The following is a 14,452-nucleotide window of genomic DNA, read 5'->3' on the forward strand; positions in this document are numbered from 1 at the left end:
CATGCAAGTACTACTCTCAGCTCGAGCAAAGGGTTACAGAATCGAACCTTAATTCACCATGCAAGGTAGGTAAGTATTGCTATCCCTATTTTTCAGATGGGGCATAGACATGGGGACAAAGCCTCTGCTCTGAACTCCATGCCCCCATTTCCACCTCTTCCCCCCCACCACCTTTTTTTTTTTTTTTTTTTTTTTGGAAGTGCTCAGTGAGCCTTCAAAGAGCTGTGCTAGTGTTTAAGGATGTGGACACTATAGAAAATCTTTCTGCATCCTGCCTACCCTCAGCCTGAAGAGAGGAGAGGAGAGCTCCATGCCTATAAAAGGGAAAAGAGTTAAGTGCTCCACAGAGAGTAAAGGAACATGTCCAAGACCAGACAGCAAATAAGTCACAGAGGTAGGATTAGCATTTTGGTATTTCTGGCTGACGGTATTGTGCTTAGTTTAGTCTATGCTGCTTCTCTAAAGGGAACAATATTGTACCTGCAGGGAAATGGATTAGATGACTTAATAGGGCTTTTGTATCTCTAGGAGTCTAGGTCTTTAGCACGAAGACCCACTTAAATACACAGAGTGGAGAAAGTTATATTGGAACAGATGAAGAGAAAAAAAATGTTGTGTGTGGAAGCAAAAAGAGGGCTTAAAACCACTGTGACGGAGATCAGTGCACAGACGGTGGCCAGAATGACAAGTAATGAGTATCTGAACGGAAGTGCAGCGTGCAAGAAACTAGATCCAACAATGAAGCACAAAGCCACAGTGATAAAAATTCCTTTTGGAGAAACCTGGAACAAGGTAAAAAGTTTTGGAACAAAGTTCTGTGATCTGACTGAATGAAGATGCTCAGATACCATCATGAAGAGAATATTGCACGCTAATGGAAGGTGAGAGTATCTATATCTAGGTCTCTGAATACTTAGAAACTCAGATGCACATGGGGGAAGGGGAAATCCTAAAAAAGAATGTTTTGTTCCCCAAATCCCTTTTCTTTTATTAAACTTTTAAATCTGTGTTTAAATATTTGTTGAAGACTAAAGTTTGGTGTCCAGTTCCATGATTTCTTTACAATGCCATTTAAAAAACAGTAAGCTAATTGATTTTAGTGTCTTAACTAAAACTTGACTTGACTCGGCAGTAGTTAATAACTTGGAGAGAACAACATTGTACTCAGCTCTACTAGAGTACAGCAGCAGTTTTTAATTTGTAGTCCATTGCTGATGAATTTGATGTATGTTAATCTGTTGGATAGGTCCCTCAATGGCTATTAGCCAGGATGGGCAGGGATGGTGTCCTTAGTCTCTATTTGCCAGAAGCTGGAATTGGGCGATAGGGGATGGATCACTTGATGAATATCTGTTCTGTTCATTCCCTCTGGGGCACCTGGCATTGGCCACTTGGTCTGACCCAGAATGGCCGTTATGTTCTTTGAATGTAATAGCTGCCTGGAAAAAGCCACAAGTCTCTCCCTTCTCTGACAATATTTAATCCTTTCTTGTCCCCCGAGCCAATTAAACACAGTAGAGGTTAGTGAAAGCTACCATTAGATCGGTGAGTGGTTAAAAAAAGCATTGTATAAATAAGTTATGCAATAGCTGTGGAGTAGATTTTCAGCTAGGCCTCTATTCAGCCTTCACTAGGGTTAAGAGGCGCACTTGCAGGTGATCATGCCTACTAAAATTTCTATCACTTGCATGTGCACAGTTGTTATTTCGTTTGCAACAGTATAACAGCAATGTGCATGTAAGAGTTAGCATTTGCACTCAAAAATACCATTTACCTCAATGGATTTTGTGGGTGCAATTACTAACATTTCAATTAACAAGGGTGTTACACCATTTAAAGGGTGCATGCAAAGATTAGTGTACTTGCATGTTTGCAATTTTGCACACAAAAAAGAGGTGGCCAATAACTGAAAATTTAGCCCATAGTATAAATCTGAAATGTATGTACAGTCAAAAGTCCATATGAAATGTCTCACTACCCACTCCTCTTAGATCATCACCCTGTCTCAGCAAGACACATCCCAATATCTATCATCACAATTTAGTATACTGTACGTCTATCTTTGTTGCTTTAAATACAAGTGGAATTCAAATGGTAGCTATCAGAAAAAGAAAGGCAGTAAAGCCACTACATGGACTGAAATGTTTTTGGCATTAATGTATCATGCTAGCTGGCTAACTCAAACTTGCTGTACTCCAAATAGGTATATCGTGAGGAGGAGGAGGAGGGAGAGAACATATCCAATCAAGTGATCAGGTTTCAGAGTAGCAGCCGTGTTAGTCTGTATTCGCAAAAAGAAAAGGAGTACTTGTGGCACCTTAGAGACTAACCAATTTATTTGAGCATAAGCTTTCGTGAGCTACAGCTCACTTCATCGGATGTATTCAGTGGAAAATACAGTGAGGAGATTTATATACACACAGAACATGAAAAAATGGGTGTTTATCATGCACATTGTAAGGAGAGTGATCACTTAAGATGAGCTATTACCAGCAGGAGAGTGGGGGAGGGGGGGAAACCTTTTGTAGTGATAATCAGGGCCATTTCCAGCAGTTAACAAGAACATCTGAGGAACGAGAGGGGGGGGGGGAGAATAAACAAGGGGAAATAGTTTTACTTTGTGTAATGACTCAACCACTCCCAGTCTCTATTCAAGCCTAAGTTAATTGTATCCAATTTGCAAATTAATTCCAATTCAGCAGTCTCTCGTTGGAGTCTGTTTTTGAAGTTTTTTTGTTGAAGAATAGCCACTTTTAGGTCAGAAATCGAGTGACCAGAGAGATTGAAGTGTTCTCCGACTGGTTTATGAATGTTAAAATTCTTGACATCTGATTTGTGTCCATTTATTCTTTTACGTAGAGACTGTCCAGTTTGATCAATGCACATGGGGCATTGCTGGCACAGGATGGCATATATCACATTGGTAGATGTGCAGGTGAACGAGGCTCTGATAGTGTGGCTGATGTGATTAGGCCCTATGATGGTGTCCCCTGAATAGGTATGTGGACACAGTTGGCAATGGGCTTTGTTGCAAGGATAGGTTCCTGGGTTAGTGGTTCTGTTGTGTGGTGTGTGGTTGCTGGTGAGTATTTGCTTCAGGTTGGGGGGCTGTCTGTAGGCAAGGACTGGCCTGTCTCACAAGATTTGTGAGAGTGATGGATCGTCCTTCAGGATAGGTTGTAGATCTGTGATGATGCGTTGGAGAGGTTTTAGTTGGGGGCTGAAGGTGACGGCTAGTGGCGTTATTTTCTTTGTTGGGCCTGTCCTGTAGTAGGTGACTTCTGGGTACTCTTCTGGCTCTGTCAATCTGTTTCTTCACTTCAGCAGGTGGGTACTGTAGTTGTAAGAATGCTTGATAGAGATCTTGTAGGTGTTTGTCTCTGTCTGAGGGGTTGGAGCAAATGCGGTTGTATCATAGAGCTTAGCTGTAGACAATGGATCGTGTGGTCTGGTCTGGGTGAAAGCTGGAGGCATGTAGGTAGGAATAGCGGTCAGTAGGTTTCCGGTATAGGGTGGTGTTTATGTAACCATCGCTTATTAGCACCGTAGTGTCCAGGACGTGGATCTCTTGTGTGGATTGGTCCAGGCTGAGATTGATGGTGGGATGGAAATTGTTGAAATCATAGTGGAATTCGTCCAGGGCTTCTTTTCCATGGTTCCAGATGATGAAGAGGTCATCAATATAGCGGAGGTAGAGTAGGGGCATTAGGGGACGAGAGCTGAGGAAGCGTTGTTCTAAGTCAGCCATAAAAAGGTTTTCTCCCCCACCCACCACTCTCCTGCTGGTAATAGCTCATCTTAAGCTCACTCTCCTTACAGTGTGCATGATAAACACCCATTTTTTCATGTTCTGTGTGTATATAAATCTCCTCACTGTATTTTCCACTGAATGCATCCGATGAAGTGAGCTGTAGCTCACAAAAGCTTATGCTCAAATAAATTGGTTAGTCTCTAAGGTGCCACAAGTACTCCTTTTCTTTTTGCGAATCAGGTGATCAGTTTGTGCTGTCTGAATGTCAGGCAAGAGGGAATTAAGAGATCCTTCACAAACAGGAAAAACCCCACTGACATTCAAAAGTGAGGTTCTTCTCAGAGTGCACCTGTGGTGAAGAGAAGAAAAAAACCTACATGAAAGGCATGGATCTTAATGGAAGAGACAAGGGGAAGTGAGTATACCAAGGCCAAGCTTAGGAGGTGGCTACAGCAAGAGATTAGAAAGAGTAAACACAGACTACTTGTGACTGGCTCAGAAGCTGCCTGATTTATTCCTGCTAGCAAATCCATCTACTGTAAAATCTCACCCTGGAGTATACAACAACTAACAGATACCACAGTGCTTGCCCTATTTCAGAAAACCTTGTGAAAAATGGAGACGAAAGCTCAGAAAAAACAGGAAACGGTCAAGAGAAAAAAGGGAAATAAGGGAGGGAGAGATGGAAAATGGAAGTGAGTGAGGGGGACAAGACAACAAAGAAAAAGACATAAGGAGTTATAAAAATAGAAAGATTTAAGATGGGATTGCCTACAAAGCTGAAACTCACTCCTGGAAGAGATCTTGTTAACCATGAACCTCAGCAGCTTCAGAATGAAATGCCAAACCCATCTCTTTTGTAGAGCTTACCCAAAATAACATCACATTTTAAAAAAAGAAATAAAGGAAAAAAAGTCCCTAAAAACCAGAAGGCATGCAAGAAAAATGATTTTTTTAAAAACATGATGCTGTGGGAAGGCTTAGGTTTTGCATTTCACTCAGAGGGAAGACAAGGAGCAAGTTTCAGTTTTTTGGCCAGTCACTAAGAAAGCCCCATCTTCTTTGCAACCAGGTACCATTCTTAGGTCTGACAGTTCCATTTTCCAGTGGAACATAGCTGTCGATGCAGATCATTGATCACACAGGGTTAGGAAGTCCCCAAGTTAACTGGTCCTGTCCCAAGGATGGCTTTGAAACAAGGACTGAAACCTTGACTTTAATTCAGCATTCAGAGAAGAGAATGAGAAATGGGGTCATGTGATCTTGGCATTCTGTGTTGGAGAGCAGATGGACTGCTATGCTCTGAACTAAAAGTAGCTTTTACAAAGGTTGGCATTTTGTCCCTGGTTACAGAAAATTACAATAAGCAAACCCAGAAGTCGCTGTGGATCACTGTGGCTAAGTCCAAACAAAACAGAAGGGGGTGCCATCTAATCAGCCATAGATGGAAAAAGGGGATTTTGGGTGGCTGTAGCTATTCAGGTATTCAGAAACAGTGAGGAGTCAAAGTGAACACTTACACTGTGTACTGTATTAATATGAAGGCAGATGCCCTCAATGGAAGGTAAGGTTAAGAGAGTTGGTGAGTTCTCTGAAGTACTTCCCACTCTATTTGCATCACCTCAGTCTTTTCAGGCTTCAGATTCAATTAGCTGCTGTGCATCCAATTGCTGAACTCAACCAGGTTGAGGACAGCTGGGAGACTGTGCTATTTGTATCTGATGTGAAGGAGACATAGAGCTGGGTGTCTTCTGTAAACATCTGGCATTTTAGTCCATGCTGTTTCACAATCTCTCCTTGTTGCTTTATATAGATTTGGATTGAAAAAAAGACATGAAAAATGGAGGTGGGATCCCTCTGAGAACTCTGGAGATGGAAGAGCAAGTGCCCATTGTGACTCCCTGGGTATTGTCTCAGAGATATAAGTGAAACCATCTTAGCATGATCCTGCTATGTCTCTGAAGTGGGGCAGCAAAATTCCACACCCTGCCATATTAAATGCTGTATTAACATGTGTCAAAGACCTCCCATCCTACAACCATCTTTATTTTGAGCTTCTGCTCTTGAGATTACTATTCCTGCCTGTGACGGGGCGCCCGACCCGCACTGGCTCCGTGAGGATTAAAATCAGCCTAGCGAGGCTGAGTGGCAGGCAACCAAAGGTGTGGTTGCAGGGGAAATAGCCAATTAGGGCAGAGGCTGCAGACAATTAGGGTGAAGGCTGGATCAGCTGATCAGGGCCCAGCCAGCCCATAAGGCTGGATCAGCAGACCAGAGTGAGAGAGTCTGCTGCAAGGAGAAGACTGGCTTCCTGGCAGGCTGCCAGGATTTACAGGCTCGAGGCCCTGGGAAGAGAGCAAAGGAGCTGGAGCCAGAGGCAGGAGCAGAAGGAACTGAGGCTACGGGAAAGTGGCCCAGGGAATAGAGACAGTGAGCTGGAAGGAAGAGGCAGCAGGAAGTTTCTGTTTGCAGGGTCCCTGGGCTGGGGCCCAGAGTAGTGGGCAGGCCCGTGCCCCTTCCCCCCACCCCAGAAGGGGAACCGGATGGTGACACCGCCTGGCTGTGCCATGAAGCAGATGCCAAGAGAAAGGAGCCGTAATGGGTCTGCAGGTGGAAGCAGGGAGGGAAGAGCAACCACCACATGAGGGTGCACCTGCTGGGACTGAGCTAATTCCTGAAACGCCCAGCAGATGGTGCCAGAGTGGTGGGTGACCCCATGACATTGCCAATTATTTCTCATGCTGAATCAAATCTAGTGCCAGTTCCTTCTCTATAGTTATCATCATATTGTCACTCAACCTCCCGGGCCCTACGCAGCCTTCTTCAACCATCGCTGCATCTCATTTACTATATTTCAACAGATATAAAGCTTAGGTACTTTCAGAATGACCACTACATATCTGGGATCAAACTGGGCCCAAATATCTGGGATCAAAGAAGGATATTTATACAGTATGTATGTTGCAATACTTAGACACTACAGAAAGAACTAAGGGTGGAGTATTTGTCTTAACTCTGAATTTCCTAGTTTTGGAAGGGTTATGGCACAGCTTCAATATTTCATAAAAATCTGTTTTGCATGTGAGTAAAGGGGTCATTTACAAGTTTCAGGAAGAATGCATCATGGGAAATTAAAACAATTTCATGTATTTGGAAGTCAAAAGCGATAATGATCTGTACCACTGAGTACTATCACCATAACAGGCAGTATCTAAGGTAGAGGTAAAAATAAGGCAACTGAAGGCACGTAATTAAATCTTAAAGTCCTTAGTGCATTCTGCTCTAGTCTCACCAGGGGGACCCAGCTCTCCTCCATATACTGCACTGTGACTCCTTTGTGAAGGAATGGAGACCAGAATACAATTGTCAGTGATCTCCTGCTCCTGGGAAGGGGTGTGGATGTGTGTTGGGGGCAGGGTGGGATGAGGGGACAGACAGGGAGGGCGGAAGGCATGTCAAAAGAATCATAATAAAACAGCAGATTTTCACCAGTTAAAATCTTAACCTTACATTTTAATACCCTTTAAAAATCTCAGCATTTATTTAGCGGGACAGGATCCCATTTCCCCCTCCGTTCATTTTACATGCAGATCAAGTGCAATACTGGCTTCAAGCAAAGTCATCCTCACTTCTGAATAAATCCAGATATGGAAATCCTCACTTGCACCTCCTTGCCTGGATCCATGTTAGTGTTTTCCTGACCACACCTCCTAATAATCATCACTGGATTAAGAAATGGGAAAAAAAAGGGAGACCATCTGGGGAAAAAACCAACCATACTAGTAAGATTTTCAGAGCGATAGAATAGTACAGCTACTAGAATTGTGTGACAGAGCTGGAGAGAGTTTATCCTACTTGACCTATTTTACAGCTCTCCCCGGAGTCAATTCTATGCCAAGCTAAAAAGGCTGGCAGCCCCATGTGAATTTATACCTAAATGTTGGAAGTTTCCATGCTGTCATTAGCACCTGGTCATTGGACTTCATCGTCCTGTAGTTTCTGTACTAGTTGCTGTATACCAGTCGCAAGATCTCATTAAAATGTTGACATGGGGAATGACTGGCAGAACACCAACACTGCTTGGAAAATGGTTGTGTAATTCCTTTATGAAGTCATGAAGAATTACAGTAGTTAATACTTGGGGACAGGGAATCCTCCGAGATGGACAAACAGACATGGTGGGGGTATGAAGGTGGCAATTAAAAGGAAAGGCAGGAAGGAAAAAGGATGAAGAATAAAAAGATTACTTGGAAAATGAGGCAGAGGAGAGACTTTACATAGAAAAGGAGAAATAACGGAGGAAAAGAGGAAAAAAGAAAGGGTAAAACTTATGAATTTAGCAATCATTCTTTAAAAAGTGGGGGTGTGGCTAGAGGGAGGAGTAGAAAGAAAAAAGAAGCAAAGGACAGTAATTGGTGTCTCTCTCAGCTAGAGAAACGACTTGTCAGGTGAGTCTGAGATCCAGACAGCCAGAAATGATACATGCACTCAGCACTGAAATGAGAGATGTACAGAGAAAGCCTCTTGATCTTCAGACAGGAGACTTCAGGGCAATAATTTTGGTAGCTAACCCACCCTCCTCCCACCACTGGAAGATGTACAGAAACCATGAAAGAAGCCATCAGAAGCCTCACAAATCCCTAAAAGGCCTAGAGAGTCAAAAGATTAAAATAAATGTTCCTGCCACTGCAGGATGGCTTGGAAAATTAGAGAGAGGAAAGTAGATCAGAAATGCTTATGAGTTTTATGTGTAAAGCAATGGCACATGGGAGCGCTAACCTGCATTGTCATTCCTACCTCTCTGCTCAGTGAGATCACAACAACTTTAAAAGGCAGAGGCTTCATTCTTTTCCTCCTCCAGGGATGGACCTGAATTATTCCCTGCTGAACAAGCCTGGAAAGACATCCCATGATAATACCATATAATTCCATTTCTGGACAAATCTGACTGCAACATTTTCTCCCTCCCCACCACAGGATTTGTGGAGAAGGAATGTGAGGTGATTATAAATTGACTATTAGTGGCGGATGTTAAATTTCAATTTAATCCGGTACTCTCTGAGAGATTAGCTCGTTGGGAAAATTGATTTCTCCCTGGTTTGCTCTTTGTTGCTGATGTATTCAGAAGATTATCTGCATTTAGCTGCCAAGGCTGATTACATAAGGAAAAAAAAACCACGTACAGTAGGTGTGTGCGCATAAACTATACAAAGATACTCAGTCACAAAGCAAAATTTGTTTCAAACAAACCAGTTTGAGACTAGCTCACAAAGTATTGATGATGATGCCTCCAACAGCTTGGCACTACCTTAACACTATTCTGATTTGCTCCATTCTACAGTGCCTGGATGGATATATGAGGTTTCATTCTTAACAGTAAACATACCAGGCTTGTGTAGATTTCTCTCTGGCTTTTAATATTATCTGAAAATAGTTTGATTATTTTCTTTAGACATACAGGGGCAAAGTCACTTCTAAAAAAAGAATTTAGGCACTTTTGACCATTATGCCCATAATGTAAATATTCATTTGTGAAACATCCATACTCTACAATGGGGTGGGCAAACTTGGCCGGCGAACCTTTTAAGCCAGCTCGTGAGTTCCCGCTGGGGAGCGGGTTCCAGCGCTCCAGCCGGGCACCGAGTCAGGGGCCGCACCATGCGGCATGGCCCCAACTCTGGCACTTCAGCTGGGGCACTGGGGCATGGCCCCACTCCGGGGTGCAGGGTTGGGGGCCCCATCATGAGCTCCTGGAAGCAGCTGCATGGCCCCACTCCGGCGCTCTAGCAGGGTCGGGGGCCGCTCCACGCGTAGGAGCTGGAGAAGGGACACGCCACTGCTTCCGGGAGCCGCTTGAGGTAAGCGTCACTTGGAGCCTGCACCCCTGAGCCTCTGCCCACGCTCCAACCCCCTGCCCCAGGCCTGATTCCCCTCCTGCTCTCCAAACCCCTACATCCTATCCCACAGCATCCTCCTACACCCCAAACGTCTCATTCCCCAGCCCCACCCCAGAGCACACACCCCCAATCAGAACCCTCCGCCCCCCACACCCCAACCCCAATTTTGTGAGCATTCATGGCCCGCCGTACAATTTCTATTCCCCGATGTGGCCCTCCGGCCAAAAAGTTTGTTCAACCCTGCTCTACAGTTTTTTGATTAACTACAATTTTGATTATCTGAGTGCAAGAGAGGACTAAAGAATTTCGGATAATTGTGGGAATTTTCAATATAATTAACAGACATCAAATGACATGATCTTGTTTCAGATGATAATTTTGGATCATTGAGGTTGCACTGTATATATTTCATATAAAAGTCACAAACCTTCAGGGCCAGATTATGCCTTTAAGGCACAGTCCCACATTGGGAGTATCTGTATAGCTGGAAGGGGCTAGGCTGTTAACAGAAGCCACAGGAAGAATTGTGGTTGGTTCAGACAGAATTCCTCCTGGAGCTCCGTAGCGTACACTTCAGCAAGAATTCTGCCATCTTTTAAGTGGGTGCATCATTACGCTTCCACACATGAGCACAACTAGGCTCTGCTGGCCAGTACAGAGCAGGCTCTGGCTGGTCCAGCCTTACTTCATGCCCTCTGTGGAGGTTAGTAATACTGAGGGTGCGAGCCCATCACATTCCCTTTGCCTACTGGCCATGCTGTAGCTGGCCTCTGGCCAAAAATGCAAGGGTGATAAGACTCATTAAATTCTCTCATCTTGGTTGTCTGTCTAGGACCAACTATATAAAATGGCCCCAAATAAGTCATGTTCTCATGCCAACCAGGGACTCTAAACTGTATGTATTTTGCATCTTTAACCTTCTTATCTGCACCCTGTGTCCTCATCTAACTACATTAGGGCTACAAATATTGTAATTCTAACATTCCAGTCCTCTCAGCCACTGTTTATTCTGCCTCATACAACTATCATTCTATAGTTACCATGGCTCATTGTAACTAAGTCAACCCTCCATTTTCCAGAGCAGAAATATTTATACCAATAGCATATCTGATGAATAAATATCTTATAAAATAGCTTCTCTGTGGCACAAAGATGATGCTACCCTACAAAAAAGTTATTAGTACAGCACTGTACAAGTTTGGGATTTCTACACACACACACACACACACACACACAAACACGTGGCAGTGATACCCATATAATAAGTTACATTAATCATGCCCCTTTGACTACTTCACATACACATTGCCAACTAATCCATCTCCACTGGTATTATGTCTAACTTTTCAAACTTTGAAGCAATTTTAAACCATCACTATTTCTTTAAGTCAACTATTGAAAAAGTAAATGTCTATTTTATACCACAGCAGAGTTAGAAACCCTCCTTTTCAATAAGCTATAGCACTTTTATATTTTACATACACACTGAGGACAACTCTTCGATCAGTTCTAGTAATATATACGTCCCTTTCAGAACCAGAGACAAATTTCAGTTTGTGTGGCCTCTTGTGTTCTTTTGCATATGGTCTAGTGATTAAAAAATGTGACTTGTGGCAGAATTCTGCCACTGACTTACTATGTGCCCTTCGGCAGGTCAACTAGAGACTGTTAAGACATTTTATTAGGCGCAGACTTACCATGCGCAATGTAAGACATGCTGGGAGCAGTCTCTGCACTCTGGCGTTGGTGTGGCTCGATGTCCTTGTGTGATGTGTGCGGTGGGGGCACTGAAGAAGATGCGGAGGAAGAGGAAGAGGAGGAAGAGGATGCTGGCTTGGGTTTGGAATGAAGGTCGTTCAGTTTTAGGAGGTTTTCAGAAGTCACAGTGTCTGGATTTACTGGTGTAGGAGGCAGTGTTGCTGGAGTTGCTGGAAAGAAGCTCTCTTTATTGTCCTTTATATGCTTTGGGGTTGTTGGCGTTTCCCCTATGGACTACATTAAAAAAAGGAAAGATGGTGAGAAAATATGGCCTACTGAGCTCATATGTGTAACCTTATTGAATGGAAACTGCAAGTATTGTGGTCACCTGCATAATGCAAAAAAATAGCATCTCTCTTGTGCACATATATATTAACCATAACAATAAAATCTTCCCCCAGGTGAGTATTTATCTTCCATACTTTACAGTTCATTTATCAAAGCACCACCTGGAGTACTTATTCATATTCACAGTTATAGTGCTCTAATTGAGCTGCTTTGTATAGAAAGCTCCTTAAGCATAATATACTCAGCGGAACTTTACTATTAAACAGGATGAAATTCAGGAATGTTCCAAACTCCTATGAATAGAAAGAAGCTCTTTCAATTAAAAAGAATTGCTGGCAAACTCTGGGTTTAATCTAGCAGATAGTTAGTGCTTTGGGAAGAATTGAGCTTCAAATCCCCAAATTATTAAAAGAAAATACTGTGTGTAAGGCTATGAAAGAGAGCAAAAGAAATGAGGAGATAAGAGAGTATTTCTATTTGTAAAATAATAAAAATGTGCTTATTCTAAGTGATTATCAATTGTGGCAGCGAGCGAATAATGCTGAAGTCCAGCTTGAAATGACTGATCTGGAAGCACTCTTGCCTTTGGACCTTAATACGGAGGATAAAATATCAATACTAACAGCTGGGCTCTCATCCAAGGGCACAACTAAGAATCTGAAGCATTGCTACTAGTTACGTAACCAAGAGGTGGAAGAGTGATTTAAATTCACCAAGGAAGGGAAAGACAGCTCAAATAAAATAAAACCCCTCCCACATTCCATACCAATAGATATTCTGGTCTTTAACGCTACAGACTACCTTTGTGTTCTTAATAATCTTCATTAATTTCAGATTAAGTGGTAATGAACTGGCTAGACAGACTTCAAGCTGCTCAACTGTCGGGCTCATAGGCCCTAAACCACTAAAGTAAAAGGAGATTTATGCCCAGTTCATGCAGTAGGGCCTGTGCTTTTGGAGCAAGAAGATCAAAGTTCTATCTTTGCTGCCAATGTTCTAAGGGACCATGGTGTCCTAGGTGTCTACAGATTTGCTACAATGGTGTGAGAAGCAGGGGTTGAACTCCACTGACAAAATCTGGAGTGAATTTGTACCAGAATATCTGTAATATTTAATACAGTTAAAATTCAGTACTGGAGAGCACTCTTGGACCTATTTATACTTTGTGTAGTATAACTTCTAAAGTCACTTCTGTGTTATTAGTGCGTATATTTAATAAGTCGCAGTATTTAATGGATATGGTTAAAATCTCACTGCCAATTAATTTTAAAAAAGCTGTTTTTACATCATAATTGCCACACTGGATCAGATAAGATCTATTGTGCCTCTAGCAATGTCCAGTTTCTGATTGTTTAGAGGATGTAAAAACTCATAACGCACCTAATTTATGAGATTCTGTACACAGAAGACAAATTTCCTGCATACATAATGTCCTAAATTCTGAAACTAGTATAGACAACTGAAGATGCTATTGACAGTCAAAGTTATCCAAATATTAAAAAATCCAGGCACACTATTAGTAATAAAAAAACCCTTACATTTATATAGGTAGTGAGCACAGAGAGAGGAATGAGAATGGAGGAGTGACAAAAAAAGAGGACAGGTAGGGACTAAATTAGTAAATGGACTGTAGGAGACACGCAGCTTATATGACTGGTGGGAAAAGGAGTGCATGAATAGAAAGGTCAGAGAGAAGGAAAAGGCAAGATTTGGGGACATACAAGAGGTAAAGGAGAAAACAGATGGTGAGGCAAGAAGAAACAGAAAGAGAAAGGTACATGAAAGGGGAGTCACTGACAGATTCCCATATAACACTTAATTGGAGCTTGAAGGAAACCACTGTGAAAGCTGAATATAGTAAGGTTTTTAATTGCAGATGAATGGGTGTGTAGGGCAGGGACAGAGATTTGACTGACATAATCCATGCATGTATAAAAGGCCAAATTCATACCTACTAAATCTGAAGTCAACCAGGAATATATTTGGCCCATTGTTTTTCAAGTTGTTCATTCATGTAAAATTTCAAGGTCTGTCTAATACTTTTTCTTGGCAGCCTAAGACTGCCAGGGTTGCATTCTAAGGAGGATGTTGGCACCCAATGGTGGCATAAGCAAAAACATATTTCATGTGTACGTGGCCAGCACTGTACAACATACGTTTCACTTAAATATTGCAGCCACTGTCCTGACTGAAGCTGACAGAGTGCTTGGGCATGAACAAAACCAAGATTCCAATTGTTAGTGTATAATGGAAAACTATGGGTGTGCGAGTTGGAAAGGATTTAGGTATTCCATCCAACGGTTGGTTACTTTACAGGGCAATAGTTTTTTGTAATAAATCTGAACTTTAGTAGATATGTGCACATGGGCAGTGAGTATTAAAGGCTGGGGGGGGGGGGCAGAGCCTCCTCAAACAGCCCTGCATGGCTCCGCCCCCAGGCCCACTCCTGCTTCCCGGCACTGTGCTGCAGGGGGCTCTTCCCTCGTGTCCAGGGCCCCAGGCTGGGGCTAATGGGGGCCATCCTGGGGCTAAGGACTCCACCTGGCGCTCTGGGGTACTGGAAGCTGTCCTGAGCTCCAGGGTTGGGGTGGGGAGGGCGCTGTCTGGAGCTCTGGGGCTGGGTGGGGGCAGAGCTGCCCACCTGGTGCTCTGGGAGGGGGCACGCCACCTGCCTGGCACTCGGGAGGTCTGGGGCTGGGGGCCCACTCTGGGCTTCAGCGGGTGAGGAGGGGCCTCAGGCAGAAAGGGCAGGCCGGGC

General features: G+C 43.2%; 1 protein-coding gene across 5 annotated transcripts in view; it reads right to left on the reverse strand.

Annotated features, from left to right (window-relative positions):
* CABIN1 (calcineurin binding protein 1) overlaps window positions 1–14,452 on the reverse strand; it is a 211,117-nt gene that overhangs the window by 10,554 nt on the left and 186,111 nt on the right. For all 5 annotated transcript variants that reach the window (XM_074972749.1, XM_074972748.1, XM_074972751.1 and 2 more), the window contains one exon: window positions 11,346–11,640. In XM_074972749.1, coding sequence (XP_074828850.1) covers window positions 11,346–11,640 — 295 coding nt within the window. The remainder of the gene's footprint in view (window positions 1–11,345; window positions 11,641–14,452) is intronic.

This window comes from Natator depressus, chromosome 15 (assembly GCF_965152275.1).
Source record: "Natator depressus isolate rNatDep1 chromosome 15, rNatDep2.hap1, whole genome shotgun sequence".
NCBI lineage: Eukaryota > Metazoa > Chordata > Testudines > Cheloniidae > Natator > Natator depressus.